The following is an 18,207-nucleotide window of genomic DNA, read 5'->3' as shown; positions in this document are numbered from 1 at the left end:
CAAGCATAGGAACACACTGCTRAGGGAGGTGGTGGACTCGCTGTCCCTGGAGTTGCTCAAGAAATGACTGGACATGGCACTCAGTGCTGTGGTCTGATTGACAAGGTGGAGATCAGTCACAGGTTGGACTCAATGGTCTCAGAGGGCTTTTCTGAGCTGCTTCACATCTGTTTTGTTCTKTGTGCTGGTGTTCATCTCTCAGGACTGGTCTATTGACAGTCTTGTTAGTGGTGTAACCATCTGCAGGATGCACAAATTTCAAGTGTAAGCAGACCTTAAGGGAGACAGAAACCTGAGCTATTTTGGCTCAAGGTTTTTACCGTGCCCAGTTTAAAAAAAAAAAAAAAAACTGAATTGAATTTGAAAGTCTGGTGCCAGGACTTTTAACAGCGTCAGATCATATATTCAGCATACTGTCAATGGGACAGATCAAAGATTAAATTAAGAGAGGAATTTAAAACATGATTATTATTCTTCAGTGATTTTTTTCCCTTTAAAAGATATGAAATATGCTGCAACCTAGGGCATGCAGCCAAGTACATTCAGATGGATGAATATAAAGGCATCACTGAAGAAGTAACTTGAATAGATGCAGGTAACAATAATGACTAAAGGGTGGATCCAAATTTCAGTAGAAATTACTTTCATATCAACTGAAAAGGTCAGGCTTTATGCAAGCAAGGATTTAAAAGCCTTTCAGTTATTACCTAAAGTAATACCCACAGTTACAGCATTTTTCCTCCTGCCATTTCATAAATGTCAGCATAAGGTTTTTATTCCAGGGATTGTGGAAGAAATATAGTGGATTACACACAAAATGAATGTTTTTACCATTTGAAATATGATTGGGTAACTGGGTGCCTACAAAAAACCTAAAAATTAAAGTTGATTGTGTTGGGATATGAAACAAAATGGGCTGATGGTAATTATGGAGGCTAATAATTGATTTCTAGTGATCTAAATTACCATGCTTAAAATTATATCAGTTCTTACTAAAATTTCCTAGTTTGCTGCAATGTACCAGGAAGTCCACACTATAGAGGGCGAGCATGAATGTTTCTGATGCTTATGCCTTTTCTTTAATTTCTTGTAGGTATTAAATACTGCTAAAATAAACATCACTGCTATTTCAGATTTCTTGATTTCAGATCTAAAGCATCATTGTTTTGTGACATAGCCTTTGTAGGATTAAAAGATACAGATCTGACATTTCAGGTGCTTGGGCATAAAAAATTGATCTTGGTCTACCTGCAGGTATTGAAACTTTTTGATTTTAGTTTCAGTTTTCTTTAGGTGAAAAATCAGACTGTTTTGTTTGCAATTAGCTCTGAAACAGTCACTCTGGTACCCCCTTTCCRCCTTCCCCTTTTGGCCCCTAAATTGAGTGTGGATTTATGATCTTTAAGAAGCATGCCATTTCAAAGCCAGAGGACACCTGTGTTGACTCCAGTGTTCCAAGGTTAAGTCATTGCAGAGCATAATAAAGCCCATAAAACTTGATAATTACTGTACGCACCCTAGGTCCAATCTGTGACTTCGTGCAAATAAAAAATTTCACAGCCACTGTAGCTGTACAATACGCAGTGACTCAAAAACATTTGCTGAAAAATGCTTGGTGCACTGACACATGCTCTGGCCAAAATGTCTTCATTTCATTCTTCTTTTTACCAAATAGCACAAGCACTTCTTTTTACCAAATAGCATGAAGAAAAGTGTTAAAATAGATTTTGCTCTAGTGTAGAATATATTTTTTAATCTTTGAAATATTTTTTTCACCAGACTGTGAAGTAGCTATTTCTTCATTAATTAACCAAGAAGCGTGCAAACTCCACAGAGGAGCTGGGCAAACTGCAACATTCATGTTAATCCAATTGGGCACATTTTTTTGTTACAGCAGTAGTAAGAGAGAAACATTCTTTTGTCCTTAGCTTGCTAAAACTGAACACTATCCCATAGTTAATCTGTTTGTGAAGCTATTCGTTTGTCTTTGCTGCACAATAAATCTTTCCCTTTCTTGGCAAAATTAATGTCTTCAAATAGATCCTTGACACATGTTAATTTATGGTTAGAGATGCAAATTTTACCACTCATCAGTAGGAGACAAGGTGCCGTCATTGCAGTTATGAAGGAGCTGAACAAATTAGTTAATGAGTGAATGGGTTAATGAATGAATACATTAATAAATTTACCTTTAACCTCCAGAGATTGCACTGTTAGTCCTTATTCTGTAAACAAGTACATAAAAATCTCACAGTCTGCAACCTCAGGGTCATTTCCTTACGCTTCAAAACAAAGGACAAATCTTAACCAGAATTCACTATAGCTGAGAACCTCCAAAGCTTAGCAACCTGGGATGAAGACAGGGAGTAGAGCAGGTTAGTGCTATGCTTCATTCAGTTTATGTATTCATTGTGAAGAAATCAGAAGAGAAATTTGTACTCCCGATCAAAGGGTGGATTCAATGCCCTCAGAATGCATATTGCAGCTTTTATGAACGTCAGTATTCTTCCACTGCTAAACAGTGGAAGGTGACAATCTGTGTAGAACTTAACAAGATTGTGATAGAGCAGTATTGATACCATTATGGTATAGCATGTAGAAAAGTTCACAGGAGATGGAACATTTACCTTTCTGTAATAAGACTCTCCTCATGAGGTCGCTGTGTGTTTTCTACTGAGGTTAGAAATAAATGCCMCCTCTTTAAAATCCTGTAGAGAATAATCTGTTTATAGAATGTGTTAAACACAAGCCTACTCGGGATTTAGGGACTCGAGGAGACCTATAAAATGGCAAGGTTAGAGCTGGGCATGACAAAGATACCTCTCTGCATATCCACGTATTTCACTGTTGAAGGGGGTATAATGCTTTATGAGTGCCAAAAGATTGATTCTTTTAAGCTTAGCACGCCGAAGGCTGAAGTTTTRCTATTGTTGTGTTCCCATTATTGCCAGCAATTTCACTCAAGTAATTGGTTTTAGATTACCAGGATAACATTGTTTCATTCCTTTAGCTAACTAGTGTTCCATTTATCGGTACACGGCATCTGTGGTGGCCTTTAGCATGCAACCACAAAGCTCTTTTATCAACAAGTGTGAAGCTCAGGGAATATGTTTGAGAAATGTTCATGCTCAAAAATAATAGGACCTTGAGTGTTTTTATCATTTTGATTGGAGTAGTAATTTTTGGTAATTGCGTTCTTTTACAGAATAACTCTACAGTCACTTAAACAATTCAAGTGTAAGTGTACAATATGTACTCAGAAAAATACAAAGAAACAGTTACTTTACAAACTCATACTGAGGACCTCCTGAAAAAGAGAACGCTGAAACAGAAAACAATTGTTATTCTCTGCTCCCTCTGATACTGTTAATTGCTGAGCATATTTGTGATTGAAGAAGAAAATTTGCTCCCCTGCAGCCAGGTTCTTTCTCTTAGAGTTTTAACACATTCATAAGCTTTGARGAGACACTCCAGTTCCAGACTCAGCCAAAATGGGTTGTCTCAGTGCGAGGTAATAAAGAAAGTGCCCTAGAGCTAAGGTCACAGCTTTGTTCAGCATTGCCCTACTCATTCTTGCAGGTACTAGGATGCCAGAAATGCTTCCCTCCACCCAACCTCACTGCCTGAGTTCACCAAGAAAAGGGTATTTGGGGACAWCCAATGAATGAAGCTTTGAAACTCAAATGGGATCATGGAATACATTCAAAATTACAGCTTCGTCTGACCTTCTACTGCCTGATCTTAACAAACTGTGTTTTCCCACTTCAGTGTTATTTTTAATTTTCTTATTTCTGCTAATCTCTCACACTTATCTCCTTTCCTGTGTTCAATTTACTACTTTCAAAGTCCTGTTCCTTCGCTTCCCCAAAAATTTTTATAATTTTAGTCTCTCTGAAATAAACCTCCTCACCYCTACAACCAGCATCTTCCCCCACAGATGTCAAAATAGCAAGACTTTCAAGCCATTTCATCACTCATTGAAATTCTGTGTATAATTAAAGATTATCAGAAATTTTTCATCATAACATGATTTTATTGGAAAAAGGAAGTTATAAAAACACTGCAATTATTTGCTTAGATTCTTAGAAAATGTTCTACTGGAAAATTTCAAGACAAAATGCTTTATGTTAATATTTGGTGATACTTGTTCATTTTGGAATTTTGAAAATTTGCGTGCATTGACTTTGGTTGAAAAAGAGTTTCAGACATTCTGAAATTAATCTTCTGAAACTGACCCTTCATGGGCAGTTTCCAGTTTATGGGATATTTTGAAAATATTTCACAATTAAAATAATCTTTAGTCTCAAACCAAAAATGTGCAAGTTTTGATCTGCTTTTAGATCCCTTTTTTCCACTCTCTATTATTAATTGGCTGGTTACATTTTCAGTTGTTAAAAGTGGAAACTCTTCTTTTGTACAGTACCTAAGACAGCAGGATTCTATCTTTGTTCTCAAGATGGTCACAGCACATATGATTTGAGTAATGAGTGTTTGATGTAGAAATATTTGAATGAGATGCATTGGTTACTGAAAAGGTTAAGGTTTACTCTATCATGATCCTTTCCAATCAGTGAAATGATGARGCCAGTGCTTATGGCACTATTGCAGCTTTGGTAAAAAACACATTTTATGTCAGTCACATTAGGTAGGGACRTGCCACTAGTTCATAGTATCAATTCCTTATAAGGAAGTAATGAAAATAGAGTAGAATTTGCTGGACAGATAGAATTGCATGTTTTGATGTAGTACCAAGTGGTAGAAAATTCTGTTTAGCCTATCTTGAGCCAGTGCTCACAGCATACGCACTGTSAAACAGATTTCTGTTCTCTCTAAAGCAGCAATCATTTATTGAACTCTATCTTTAAACTACTTTTCACCTTATGCTGTGTTTGAGTAACTGCAAACATTATTTCTGCAATATGCAATTATATGTTATTGATGCCATTTTAAATACGCACATTAAAAAAAACCTCATTTATCCCCTCCCTCAATTAAACATGTTCCTCTGTAATTTCATAATGTCCAGCTGCCAAATAACTTCATGGTATTTTTATTGCTCTTATTAGCTTTACTGGAATGGAGCCAAACAAAAGAATACCCTGATAACTGAGTAATATGTCTTCCCGCCTGGTCTCCAGGAGATACAGACCATTCTTATTGTTAGTTAGAAAATACTCAATTTTGTTTCAAATGGTTTACAGAGAGGTTAGAAATAATATGATTAAGTTAGAGATTTCAAAGTTAGTAACCTAATTTATAAGTAGTTTTTATTGCTCTGGCAGAGAAGTTGCCTATTGAAGTTCATCTAAATTTTTCTTCACAGAATAGTGTATTTGGAGGGGATGGAAAGGAGCAGGTAGTTAAACAAAGTAGGGTAGGTTTTTTTTTTGTAAAGTATTTCACATCAGTCTGTTAGGTTGCCCCACAGATATGAGCCTGGTCCCGGATCCTCGGCTCTCCCCAGCTATGGGGCAGCTGCATTCAAACCTGGAGGTTTGCAATCTCTTCACTGGTTAATCCATTTAAATGTTCACTGGCACCCAAAGGTACCACTCCGAAAAATCTGCCCAGACAGAAGAKAGTTAAAAATAGGATTTAATGAGAGCATTGGGTAGACTGCAGTGATCATGCACACATTTCAGTCTGACAAGCAGCCAGTTTACACTGAACTGAACTGTTCATTACCCTTAATTTCCTATTCTTGTTTCTGTTTCCTTTTTTTCCCCAGAACCTTTCCCCACAGAGCATCCCTTAATGAGTGTTCTACCTCCTTCAGTTCATGAGTCATGTGGGGAAGGAGATTTGTTTGGTGGACTGCACACGACGACAGTGATTTAACTGTGCTTTGGTAGTCAGGGGTAGCTTTGTTCCCTGCACCTGATTTTCACTGATCAGGCTGCTGGGATTCCTCCCCCAACCCTCTCAGGTTTTATCTGATCGTGTGCAGGCCTGTGCAGAGGTTGATTAGCCTTAAATCAAGYAGCTTAGCACAATCCATGAGTAAATTTAAACTGCATCAGAAGCTCATTGCTACAAAATTTGGTTTGAAATAAAGGAAAGCCTGTACAGTAACACAGTCTTTTACCACAGTCTCTATTGTTTTTAATGTTTAAGGGTATTTATTTAGAGTGTTAGTATCTACAACAGCTGATACAGAGTGACCTTCTCTTTATGTTTTAGGAATAAAGTAGTGATACTTTAATATACTATTCTTGGAATTTTTTTTCCACTTACCAAGTGATCTGACATTCATGAGGGAGAAGAATAAAAAGCTTCCTCATATACATGAATCCTTCAGGTAGAAAATTTGATTTTATGCTTTATGACTATGCTGTATCAAAAATACTTAAAATTACTATAAGAAGATAATGACTGTGGAGTTGGACTWGGTAGCTGGTAGAGATGAATGCACATTATATTTCAAGTTCTAATGTAAATTCTAGCTTTCAGACTCTAAAATTTTACTTTTTAGAGCTTATGATTTTCTTTTCTATAAGAGACTGCTGTAAAAATAAATCCTGAAATTRTGACTAAATATACAAACCACCAGGGAAGAAAATGGAATATTCAAGAGATGTGATACTGGTAGAAAAAGATAACTACTGTTAGCTAAATCATTGTTTTAGTGGGAAAATAAAGGCAGTAGATGTGGCATTTAGAAAAGAAAAATGGTAGAAAATTATCAGGTTTTAGCTTTTTTTACACTTCTAATATAAATCTGTTCATTCTGGTCATTCTTTACTTTGATTGCYCATCTGTAAAGGAGGGAGAATGGTCATTTCTTCTTCTCTTGGCTTTTTATTTTTTGTCAGTTTAGATAGTGAGAGTTTTAAAGTAAATTTCAGGGTCAGTTCTGTAAAATCAATAGGAATTAAGAGAATAAGTACTATGATGGAGATGTAAGGGTCCAAACTATTTACAAGAATCTGTGGGTTTTTGATTTTTCTTTTTCAAAAGTGAATCGAGTGTTTCAGGCTGAGGAACCTCCATGGGTGAGGAATTATGCTCCATTCATCATCACATTTTGGCTGCTAATCAAAGGAAGGACTGCCAAGGGTTGTTAGGAAGTGATTTCTTTAAGAGAGAAATTTAGGAAAACTATATTATAAGCCTGTATATAGACTTTTCAGGTGAAATCTGAAAGTCCATGCCATTGCTCCCATTTTATACAACACAGAAATATGAAGTCCTTAATCCAAATAAATTACCTGGATGTCTAGGTTCCCTTACATAGCCAGCAGCAGGTACTAAGCTTCCTTGCGAAGTACACCATGGAACCTATGTGCTTAAAGCAGCCAGCTGGAATCAGTCACAAGAAATTCAGATCAGAGACATGCCTGAACTCCCCATCTTCCCTGGAGCCTGTACATCACTGAAGGCAGCACTAGGTTCCTGAGGGATTCAGAAACATCCAATTAGGTCTCATTCAGAGTGGAAAAACAGAGTTCTGGTCACACTGCACATCTACAGCTTTCAATTTGCAGTGTAATCCTAACCATCACTGTCAATCAGAAACACATCTAGAAATGAGGCTCAAGCCATGGCYAGGAACATGTATCCCAGTTGGCATTTGTGATCTCTGTGTGGGAGGGCAGACTCCTGCCATGTTCACAGTACAGCAGAAAGTTCTGGATGGTCTAACAGTCACATTATTGCTCTATTCTGTTCTTTATTTGTGTTTGGTTTTGTACAGCTSTAGTTCAGCCTTTCAAATGGTAATGAACTATGCTGTTTTGAGAACTCCTTAAACTGCTTTCCCCCAGGCCTGAAAGATGAACATTGTTGATCATCATGACTAATGGAAATGTCAAACTTTTTCAGTAGAGATTGGTAAAGTACTTTTGGCTTTTGATTTCTTTAGCCTCAGAAGCAGAACTTGTGTTGGACGTAATGTCATTCCCAGTGGCTGATACACAGTCATTCCTGTTTCTGCAAGCCTGAAAACATTACAGATAAAAAAWTTTTCCATCTGTGCAGAATTGAGTAAAGACTTCTCTGTCAGTCTCAGGAAATTTGTCCATCGTCATAGCCAAGAAAGAAGGAAAGAAAGAAAAGACCTAAAATTCAATTAGGACAAGGACATGCTTCTCTCAACTCTGCTTCACAGCACCTGATTTCAGTATTGGTGTAGCTTTCAGCTTCATCTACTAGCACTGGCAGCACAGTTTCACAACCTACAATTTCATTACATTATTAATTCCAGAGGAGCATAATTTTACAGGAGTATCTAACTCTTATGTGCATTCTAAACCACCAGTAATAGTTTCCATTTCCATCAAGGAGCAGTGTATTCTGGCATGTGATTTGCAGCTGTTGAATACTATCTAACAGCTGTTTTAAAAGGGAGAAATTCAGCTAGAATATCAGAATGCAATAACTTGGTTGGAATTAAATCAAAACCTTCAAAAGGAGTCATATGATCTTTTAATTATCAGTTACTCAATCCTTGGTTTTGGATGACATTGTGGCAAATCAGTGTCCACTGCATCCATTATAAAAGAATGCATTCAGTCCTAAAAGTGAGACATTACCTCACAATATCTTCAATATTTTACAAAAACATTTTCATGTCATAGATAGAGAAGATGCACTTTAGATACAGTTATGACAAAGTGGGCATTACCTTTTTTATTAAGCAAGTATTTTCAAAAAAACCTTTCAAATGCTATTTGAGTCATAAATACCAAATAGCAAACAACCGTGGAAACATTATTATTTTACAGATTCTTATTTTCCCTCTTTTGATGCTTATCTCCTGCTATGTTTACAGATGACAACCACCCTTGCATGGAATACAAAGCCAGTTCTTTAAATCATAACCTGGAAACAGTCACTGCRTCATGTTCGTAGCTGTGTTCTAAATCTATTTCTTTTTTTCCAGGTACAGGTTATCAGAATTCTACACAAAACTTAGTCTGTGGCACTGATAGGTCCATTCCTTCCTATATCCCTCATTTTCTTTTTCGCAGCCACAGAAGTGGTTCACAATCATCTCATTTTCAAACACTCAAGAGGAAAAATATTAGGGTTTAAATGCATTCATTTATTCCTTTTGCTATTAATTTGGTTGTTTTGGCCTTCCAAAATCATCCCATTTTTCTTGAAGAGTGCTCTAATAAAGATCTTTCCTGATGAYGCCTCTCTTTTGCTGTAATAAAAAATTCCATTCTTTGAGCCACTGTAATCAGTTTCTCCTACCTGTCAATTCTTCACATAAAAAAGTACATTTGTAAAAGTAAATTAAAAAATCATGATGCTAGTTTTTATTCATATAAGCCTTAGCCTGAAAGTGCTGTGTTTTACAAAGGGTTCCACTATTTTTTAAAATGATAAAATATTGTAAATACTATCATATGTACGTTAGTTTGTAGTTTCATTATTTCACCTTCATCTGAGAAAAATGTGCCTTTTATGATCACAATCATCAGTGTTCCTCATTATCCAAGTTTTCAGCTCATTTCTGAAGTCAAACATTAATGTTTGCTCCTGCCATTTGTTTAGAGTAATAAAAATTGCATGTGTTTACACAAAACTGGAATTTGCATTTAAGTGGTTCTCTCTACACTGTCTGTATATGCACAAAATGCTCTGAGTGGGTTTAAAACTAACCCAGATGCAATTTTCCAGCCTGTAGCTGAGTTACACGCCTGAAACATGCCTGGATATTCAGAAGTGGCATATGGGAATGTAGCCAACTGTTGTTCTCTTCCACATTGTCCACAGTAAACATGTTTTAGACTTAGCTGCATTGACACTTCACTTGCCTTTGTGCTTGAAAAACGTTTGGATGAGGATGCATCATAGTTTTTTGATACTGAAAATAAACTGCATACTGAAAATTGAGTCATCTGATAAACCACGAAGGATTTTTCCTCAGCAAGGATACAGCATGTTCTCATGCTGTGCTACACGGAATGAGTTGCAAGCATACGAGTACCTGTAAATGAGCTGGGTAGGAGTGGAAAGCYGAGATAAGAAGCTCCCTATTTAGATGGCAGATTGTTCTTCTTTAGTTTGGAAGAGTGAGGCTGGCTACTGAGAATGTAAGAGCTGGCTGCAGTCATCATCTCCAGACAGGAAGCATACTGGTGGGAGAAGCAGGGCGTTTGCTTTAAGTCGTTAAAATGTTATGTCGTTTCTTCAGGCTAAGCAAACAGATTTAGCAACAGGGACTCCAGAGCACCCAGAGTTGTAACCTGAATTCTGAGGACATCTAGTGGTGTCAGCCCACTGCAGGGACGGGGTCTTGGTCACAGCTGGAGGTTTTCCACCTGCACATCTGTATTGCAGCCGAAATTTACTGCAAAATTAAATGCAGCAAAAACAGTTAGTTGAATGCACAGAAAGAGTAGCATTCTTCTGATCAAGTGATCCTGAATTCGACTATGACATTCCCATTGAGAAATTTGGGATTGGATCAAAAATCACAAACTTCTAAGTAAGTGTTGGACCTTTTCTATTTGACTTCTGTTTTCAGGGCTTTCAGGGTTTGAATACGTTAACCTCTTCTTTGCATCAACAGGGATAAAAGTATATTTTTATTATTAAAAGGCTGCTTGCTTAGATTAATTAATTAATCTAAAAGTTAGAACTGTAAGATATGAGCCCAGTGTTCCAAGAAGCCAAAGAAAAATCCAAGATTTGTTAATGCTAAGAAATTGTAATCCTAGCACTGCTGACCATTCAAAGACCTTTGGGGAATACTTACTTGCTTCCCTGTGATTCAGGTGTTCAGCTTCCAAAGTGGAACTGTTGGTGTTGCCTCACCTTTTTGAGAGAGAACAAGAATCAATTAGCTGCAATTCAAAAAGGACTTTGATCAAGTCAAGTGATACGTATTACGTACTGAGCATTGTTACTGACTGTTGCATGATGGCGTATTTTTCAGTGAGTCCTTGATCTGATCCTTTCTCCTGAGGAGAAACTGGCATCATGAARCCGAGACTCATTTCATCAGCTCAAATTATTTTGCAGCTTGCTCTGACTGCAGTAGGTCTGACTGGTAAGTACAACACTTCCTGAAACACTTGTTTTTCCTTCAGGCACTTTATTTAGAAAAGTCTAAGCCTTTACCCAGTCTATCCTGACCGCCACTGGAGCATGTACCTATTTAAATTACTTTCTTCTGAAGTTTTGTATGGCAATTTTAAAAATGGGTGGAGCTCTCTTTTCTTTTTATACTATTAATTTAAGGATTGCTTGGTGGCAATACTGAAAGGCACTTGATGACCCCTTATACTCACTTTATGCCTGTCATCCTCTTGGGAATTAGCATATGAATAGTTACACTATTTGAGATAATTATGTGGAATTTTAATGAAATAAAGATAAGCTTAGGTTAAAAAGCCACATGTTTTCATTGAAAAATGTATACAAGTGTATTGTCTATGTTCTTTGTGTAAGTTAATGAAAGTAATCTCAAGAAGAAATATTCTTAAATGTGTTTGAATTAATAGRGAATATTCAAATAATTAATGAATACATTCAAGTTGCCAGTACACAAAAATAACTCCATCCAGAACATTGATTTGCTTCATTTTATAATTGTCTGACCTATAATTTACCCCAAATAAGCACAAAGAGTGCAATTTTAGGTCTGCTGCAAAATTGAGGGTGGAATTTAATCTTATAATGATCTGATGATAAAAAAATTAACATTTTAAGGGAAGAACGCCAAAGGTTACCTACTTACTTCCAATATTTGTAGTTTAATTTGGAGACAAATAAACAATTTTGAGTTTAGGTAAAAAATAAACTTTCACGTTAAAAAGAGAAGCAAAATAATTCTAGTAGCTATTTTAGAAGTCTGAGGTAAAATGTATTTACTTTTCTGAGAATATTGATCCTTTTCCTAGGCAGAGTTATTTGCCCAATTCAGTCCATGGTTTCATGCAATTTTATTGACTTAAAAGAGCATTTCTTGGTGAACTTACACATCCAAAAGCACTGTCCAYCTCTAATTTAACTAGCTGGATTTTTGCACTTCCCTAGGTCAATCGTACCCTGGAAAACCCCAGATAATAAGATGTCGTTCTCTAGAAAAGGAAACCTTTTCTTGTTGGTGGAAGCCTGGCTCAGATGGAGGACTTCCTAACAATTACACCCTATTCTACAGCAAGGACAGGTAACAAGTGGTGCACATGTATTCTGTAAGTGATCAAGTGATGGTTATGACAGACTGAGGGAATGGCAACATTGATTTGTAAAATTGTTTTTATGAAACCATTTTAACCTCAAATAGCCCACAGGGGCTGCATAAGGTCTGTGGCTTCCCCTGTTAGAAGGAAACATGACCACAGCCCCAAATCTTCAGCCTGTCCCTCCTGAATCTCCTCTACCGAAAATCCCACTGGTTTGAAGATGTGCTGTGAAAAAAGGCACATTTGCCCAATTTCAGGAGGCACACAGCTTTCAGTTGGGTGGGGTCTTCTCTGAGCAGTGGAGCACCAGGGCACCACGGGGCAGCAGGTATCCCATCCCATCACCCCACGGAGCAGCAGGATGGGGGCAGCCCAGCCCTGGGCATTGGTCACATTTTTGGSGATGGGGACAGACTGAGGACAGGCTGGGCTGGGACATCAGTCAGGTTGGGGCTGGCTTGGGGGACCTGTGGCTGGGAAGAGCATGGCTGTGTGGAGCTGGAAACCAAATGGACTGGGGATCTGTGACCCAGGTAGAGCCTGGGGGGTTGGGCAGGGGCAGTGAGGGCTGGTGGTGCCCTTGGGGCCCTGCCAAGGAGCTTGTCCGTTACCATGCACCCCAATACCTCCATCTGGCCTATAGACATTGTTTTCCTTTTGGTTTTGTAGTCAATGATTCCCAMAACCAAGTGAAATCAGACATGGGTATCACATCTCGAAAGTTAATATTTTGGTACATTGTAAGATCCTCTCATCCTCTTCAGGAATAAAATGTGTATATTTTTTTAACTTTACTTAACCTGTGCATCTATGTATAGCTGTACTTTCTGCCTGAAAACAAGAGATCTTTGAACAGGGACAAGTAAGCAGGGAAGCTCAGACACTAATTTTTTTTTTTAATAAAGCCAGTGAGATTCAGAATAGATAAGGTACAGCCTCAGACATCCCTGCTTCAAATAAATATTCCAAATCACTATGCAGGAAAAGATGCAATCTTTAATGAAGTTACCACACTCAACAATTATTTGAGAGCTTTTATTTTGTGAAAGCCCGGATGTTTCAGTCTTGATCAAAAAGTTTAATGAACATTTTAAGTCATATCTATCACTGCCCAGAGCAGTCCTGCTCAGGGAGTGAAAGAAGTGCTTATCTATTTCATTAAATCTACTGAACCCAGGCATTGCCAAGTACTTTAGACCTGAGCCACAGCTSCTTTCTAGGCTAATTTTCTCTCAGGTGCTGTCCCCTTTCTCCCATCTTTTCTTTGAGAACTGTGATAAAACTGCCTAGGAACTAAGAAACCTTATTGTGGAGGAGGCATAGAACATAACAGGGGGACTAAAATGCTTTCTTGCTCCACATCAGCTGACTCTTTGGGTTTGGGTAGTTTTTCACATCTGGGGTAGGCTGTGAGTACATCACCTAGGCCAGCTTTGAGTATAAAACAGTCCCTCTCCTAAAGAAGCCAAAGACCCATATAAASGCAGTAAATAAGCAACCATAAAGTAATATCTTTTTCCTTTTGAGATAGTTGTGATGATGATCATCTTAGAAAGCAGACAAATTGGCATCAGGATGGTTGTGGAACAGATTGCCTTGAGTGCAACCACACAGCACATACAGGACAACCTCGAGATCAGGCCCAGCCACCATGGATTTAGGAAAGGCAGGTCCTGCCTGACCAACCTGCTCGCCTTTCATGACCAGGTGACGAGTCAGGAAAGGTTGTGGATGAAGTCTGCYGGAACCTCAGCAAAGCCTTTAATAATGTCTCCCAAAGCATTCTCCTGGAGAAGCTGGCAGCCCACAGGTTGGACAGGAGCCCTCTTTGCTGGTTTGAGAGCTGGCTGATGGCTGGGCCCAGGGAGTGGTGGTGAATGGAGTCACATCCATCTGCAGCTGGTCACTAGTGGTGCTCCCCAGCTCTCAGTACTGGTCCTGTTTAATATCTTTATGGATGATCTGGATGATGGAGCTGAGAGCACCCTCAGTCAGTTTGCAGATAACCTCAGGCTGGGAGGGAGTGTTGATCTTGGAGGGCAGRAGGGCTCTGCAGAGGGATCAACCAGGCCGAGCGGCACATCCTGCCCTGGGTCACCACAGCTCCAAGGCAGCACTACAGGCCTGGGACAGAGCAGCTGGACAGYGGCTCAGCAGAAAAGGAGCTGGGGGTGAGCACRAGCCAGGGTGTGCCCAGGWGGCCAAGAAGGCCAATGTCACCCTGGCCTGTGTCAGCAATGGTGCGTCCAGCAGGACCAGGGCAGTGACTGTCCTGTGCTGGGCACTGCTGAGGCTGCACCACAAAGTCTGTGTTCAGTTCTGGGCCCCTCCCTGCAAGGAGGACAGTGAGGTGCCAGAGAGGGGCAACAGGACTGGGGAAAGGTCTGGAGCACAAATCCTGTGAGGACTGGCAGAGGGATCAGTGTTTATCCTCCCCTGAGGAGGCTCAGGGGAAACCTTATCCCTCTCTACAAATGACCTGACAGAACGGTGCATTTGTGCAAATCAGTCTCTTCTGTCAGGGCATTGCAATAGAACAAGAGGAAAAAGCCTCAAACGGCACCAGAGGAGGTTCAGGTTGGACCTTGGGAAGAATTTCTTCACAGAAAGGCAGATTAAACACTGGAATGGGCTGCCCAGGGAGGTGGTCAGGGAGCTCCAGTTCCTGGAGATGTTCAAGAAATGACTAGAAGTGGCACTGGGTGCCRTGGTCTGATTGCCCAGATGGTCACAGCTTGACTTGACAATCTTAGAGGTCTTTTCCAACATAYATGATTCTCTGAGCTTGCTGAAAACAAACTAACCACTAAAAGAGCCATCTGCCACAGGGCCCATAAGGTTCATTTCCAGGGGTAATATGCAAAGAAGATATTTAGCAACTTTTCTTGTCTAATCTGAGTAATATTTTTAATTTCCCTTTTACTTCCTTATAAATATTGTTAAAATTTTCTTGTATCTGGAAATTTCTCTTTCTATTCTTTTGTCAACATATTTCTAGATATAAAAAAGGGGTGAAAGCATTAATCAGAAAAACTGCAGTAAAAATATCAACAAAGCATTTGTAGTAATGGCATTTGACGCATACCAAAATGTTTCCAATGGATGGGATTATAAATATATATATAAAATATACATATGATTATGTATAGTTTATATATGTAAGATTATATATAAACATTTCAGATTTCTCAACTGAACCTAGGCCAGTATCTGCCTAACCTAGAATATTATCTACTTTGCTTCATTTCCTAAACTTCTAAATTTTAAATAATTTTATTTCAGTGAAGAAAAGATCTATGAATGTCCAGACTACCTAACATCAGGTCCCAACTCCTGCTACTTCGATAAAAACCACACTAATCCCTGGACAACATATATTATCACTGTAATGGCAACAAATGAGATTGGAAGTAACAGCTCAGATCCTCAACATGTGGATGTAACTTCCATAGGTAAAAATAAAAGAATAAAATGTGAAACAAATTAGTTGGAGATGCATGCAGTTTTTAATCCCAATGGTGACAGATTTCTTTCCTCATGATGTGAAACTTGCTATGGAGAAGTGTTTTTCTACAGATGATCTAAAATAAATATCCTAAAAGTATGTGAAACTGCATTTTAATTATAGATTAAGTAACTACATACTTGATTGTATGAATTTTGTTTATGAATATGTATGAATTTTAACTTCATCTGAAATGCTTCAGTTGCTAGTCGCCTGCAGTATTTTAATTAGAYTTCATGTAGACTATAAAATTTTCAAATTAAGCTACCTAATATTTCAAATATAAAAGTCTTTCCAACTGATGGTATTGCAGTCTTGGAAGAGTAAAAAACAACTGCCTGAGCATTCTACAGGGTTTTTTTTAAATATTTTATATTCCTGACTTTATTCTACTTTCTGCACACACATAATATACCCACCATAATTATAATGTACTTTGTTGTTTTACCTATGAAATGGCTGACATTTTAACTTTGCAAGAGTGGCCTAATRAAATTAGATTTTATATTTGCTTAGCCTGACGAATTCAGAGTGAATCAGTAGCTGGTTAAAATTGTTGGAGAGAAAGGAAAAATAAAATGCTTCTTTACTATTCTTTTATGGAAGTGCTGAATTATCTGAAATGGATGTGATGACACACAAAACCATAAAGAAGGTGTCTTTGCTGAGAGAAAATTATATCATTAATGTAACACTTTTTATTCATTTATACAGTTCAGCCAGATGCTCCTGTGAACCTCTCTCTAGAAGCAAACACATCTGCTAATGTGTCATACCTTTGGGCAAAATGGTCTCCACCTCCATTAGCTGATGCCAGCTCTAATTCACATGTTTATCACTATGAGCTACGATTAAAGCCTGAGGAAAAGGAAGAGTGGGAGGTAAGGGAAAAATATGTTCATTTTATAAATGCTCTATTCAGCAAATTCTCTGGTGTCCATTTAACTGGTCCTATAAAAATGTCACTTGGCGTAAGGATAGAAAAGTTAATGCATCCGAATCTGATTACAGAAAGAAAACCATTGCAATGGTCTGTAGAGATGTGAAATTCAACATATTTACATATCATCCTAATGTCATATATGACAAAACCCAGTTGTCATCATCCCCTTTAACATGATCAGTTGGAGGCAACCTGGCCCTCAACAAACACACCATTTTCACTGATATTCCCCACATGTTGCCATATTTCTAGGAATCAGCTACACTACTGCTACAGCTGAGTTTTAAAGAGAAAGTACCATTCTTACAGTCATGTGTCCTCATAGTTACCTAGCTTGTTGATGCCTTAATGATGGAGCAAGCTGTGCATTTTGAAATAGTTCTGAGGAGAAATTTGAATGGTCTGAGAAAAACATTTAAACCACAGAGAAGAATTTCATGGGTGGTTTATATGTGGGCTGGACTACCTACAGTATTCCTTGCATTATGGGTCTAAAGGAGTACTAGGAAGCCTACAGTTAAATATGTTCTTGAGTATCAGAATCAGCAGTGACTTTTTCAGCTAAATCACTACTTTTGCTTATTTGTAATTCATATCATATAAATACCCAACTTAAATCCCTGATTTTCAGCAGTMAGTAACTCACACCTGTTCCTTTATGTTTTGTTTGTTGAAATGGTCCAATTCTTYGTTATTTTTCCAGTCCATTTTCTTTTCCAGACAATATCCGTAGGAATGCAGACACACTACGAGGTGACCAGCCTGCAAGCTGGGGCAAAATACATTGTTCAGGTGCGTTGTATGCTGGACCTCGGAGAATGGAGCGAGTGGAGCTTGGAAAGACGCATTCAAATCCCCAAAGGTGAGTGTGCTCTGAAAATTGCTTTTAAATCGTGGCAGAGTCAATGTTGTGAAGGTGCCTAAATGGCAATCCCAAAAACCTGCCCTCTTGCATGGATATTCTGTAGTGCTCAGTGTATTTTACCATCCTTTCTGTGTAATTGCATTGTTAGTCTTGTTGACCCACTCAACATCCTCTGTTGAAAGTGGCTGTGACAAACAGGGTGGCATTTACTAGGAGGTCACTTCTGATACAGGCATGTCTAAATGATTTATTGTCCTTGTCCCTTTATTTAAAAATCATGTTGATTTTATCTGTAGCTATAAATATCAGGTAATATTTTTTTGTATAGGAGCCTGGACTGAAAGCACTGATGTTTCTAACAGAGCATGACACTTACAGATACGATCACATGGAAATCACTGTCTGTGTTTTCTYAGATTTGAGTAGACACACTAAATATGCATGACATCATAATTTGTTGGCAGACATTTTAGCCAGGTTGTCTCAAAACATTTTCTGTTAGTTGTTGTATTATTCATTATTTGAGGTGGAGGTTGCTGAAGTACTCTTAATAGAAAAATATGTTTTAAATATCCCATTTTCAAATCTGTCTTAGGCAGTTAGAAATTTGGAAATCAATATCTCTGCTCTACATAGCAGGAAATATATATTATGGATGTAATAGAACCATATTTCTGCCACAAATACATAACTGCAAAAGTTTCAATCACTTCAGGGCTTGACTAGCATCATCCTGTTCAAAATTTAAGCRTTT

The 18,207-nt window shown here is 38.2% G+C and overlaps 1 protein-coding gene across 2 annotated transcripts in view; it reads left to right on the top strand.

Annotated features, from left to right (window-relative positions):
• PRLR (prolactin receptor) overlaps window positions 1-18,207 on the top strand; it is an 84,415-nt gene that overhangs the window by 49,920 nt on the left and 16,288 nt on the right. The window contains exons 2-6 of one of the 2 annotated variants that reach the window (XM_057364666.1): window positions 10,889-11,002; window positions 11,992-12,124; window positions 15,423-15,592; window positions 16,360-16,526; window positions 17,309-17,450. In XM_057364666.1, the coding sequence (XP_057220649.1) occupies window positions 10,933-11,002; window positions 11,992-12,124; window positions 15,423-15,592; window positions 16,360-16,526; window positions 17,309-17,450 (682 nt within the window). In that variant the 5' untranslated portion in view covers window positions 10,889-10,932. Of the gene's footprint in view, window positions 1-10,888; window positions 11,003-11,991; window positions 12,125-15,422; window positions 15,593-16,359; window positions 16,527-17,288; window positions 17,451-18,207 lie in introns of those variants that run through there. The other variant, XM_057364665.1, reaches the window with a different exon arrangement.

The sequence above is a fragment of the Malurus melanocephalus genome, unplaced genomic scaffold (assembly GCF_030028575.1).
Source record: "Malurus melanocephalus ecotype Western Australia unplaced genomic scaffold, MMel_1.1 scaffold_41, whole genome shotgun sequence".
In the NCBI taxonomy this organism is placed as follows: domain Eukaryota; kingdom Metazoa; phylum Chordata; class Aves; order Passeriformes; family Maluridae; genus Malurus; species Malurus melanocephalus.
Note: the sequence above shows the minus strand (reverse complement) of the source record. Positions and strands in the feature narration are given on the sequence as shown.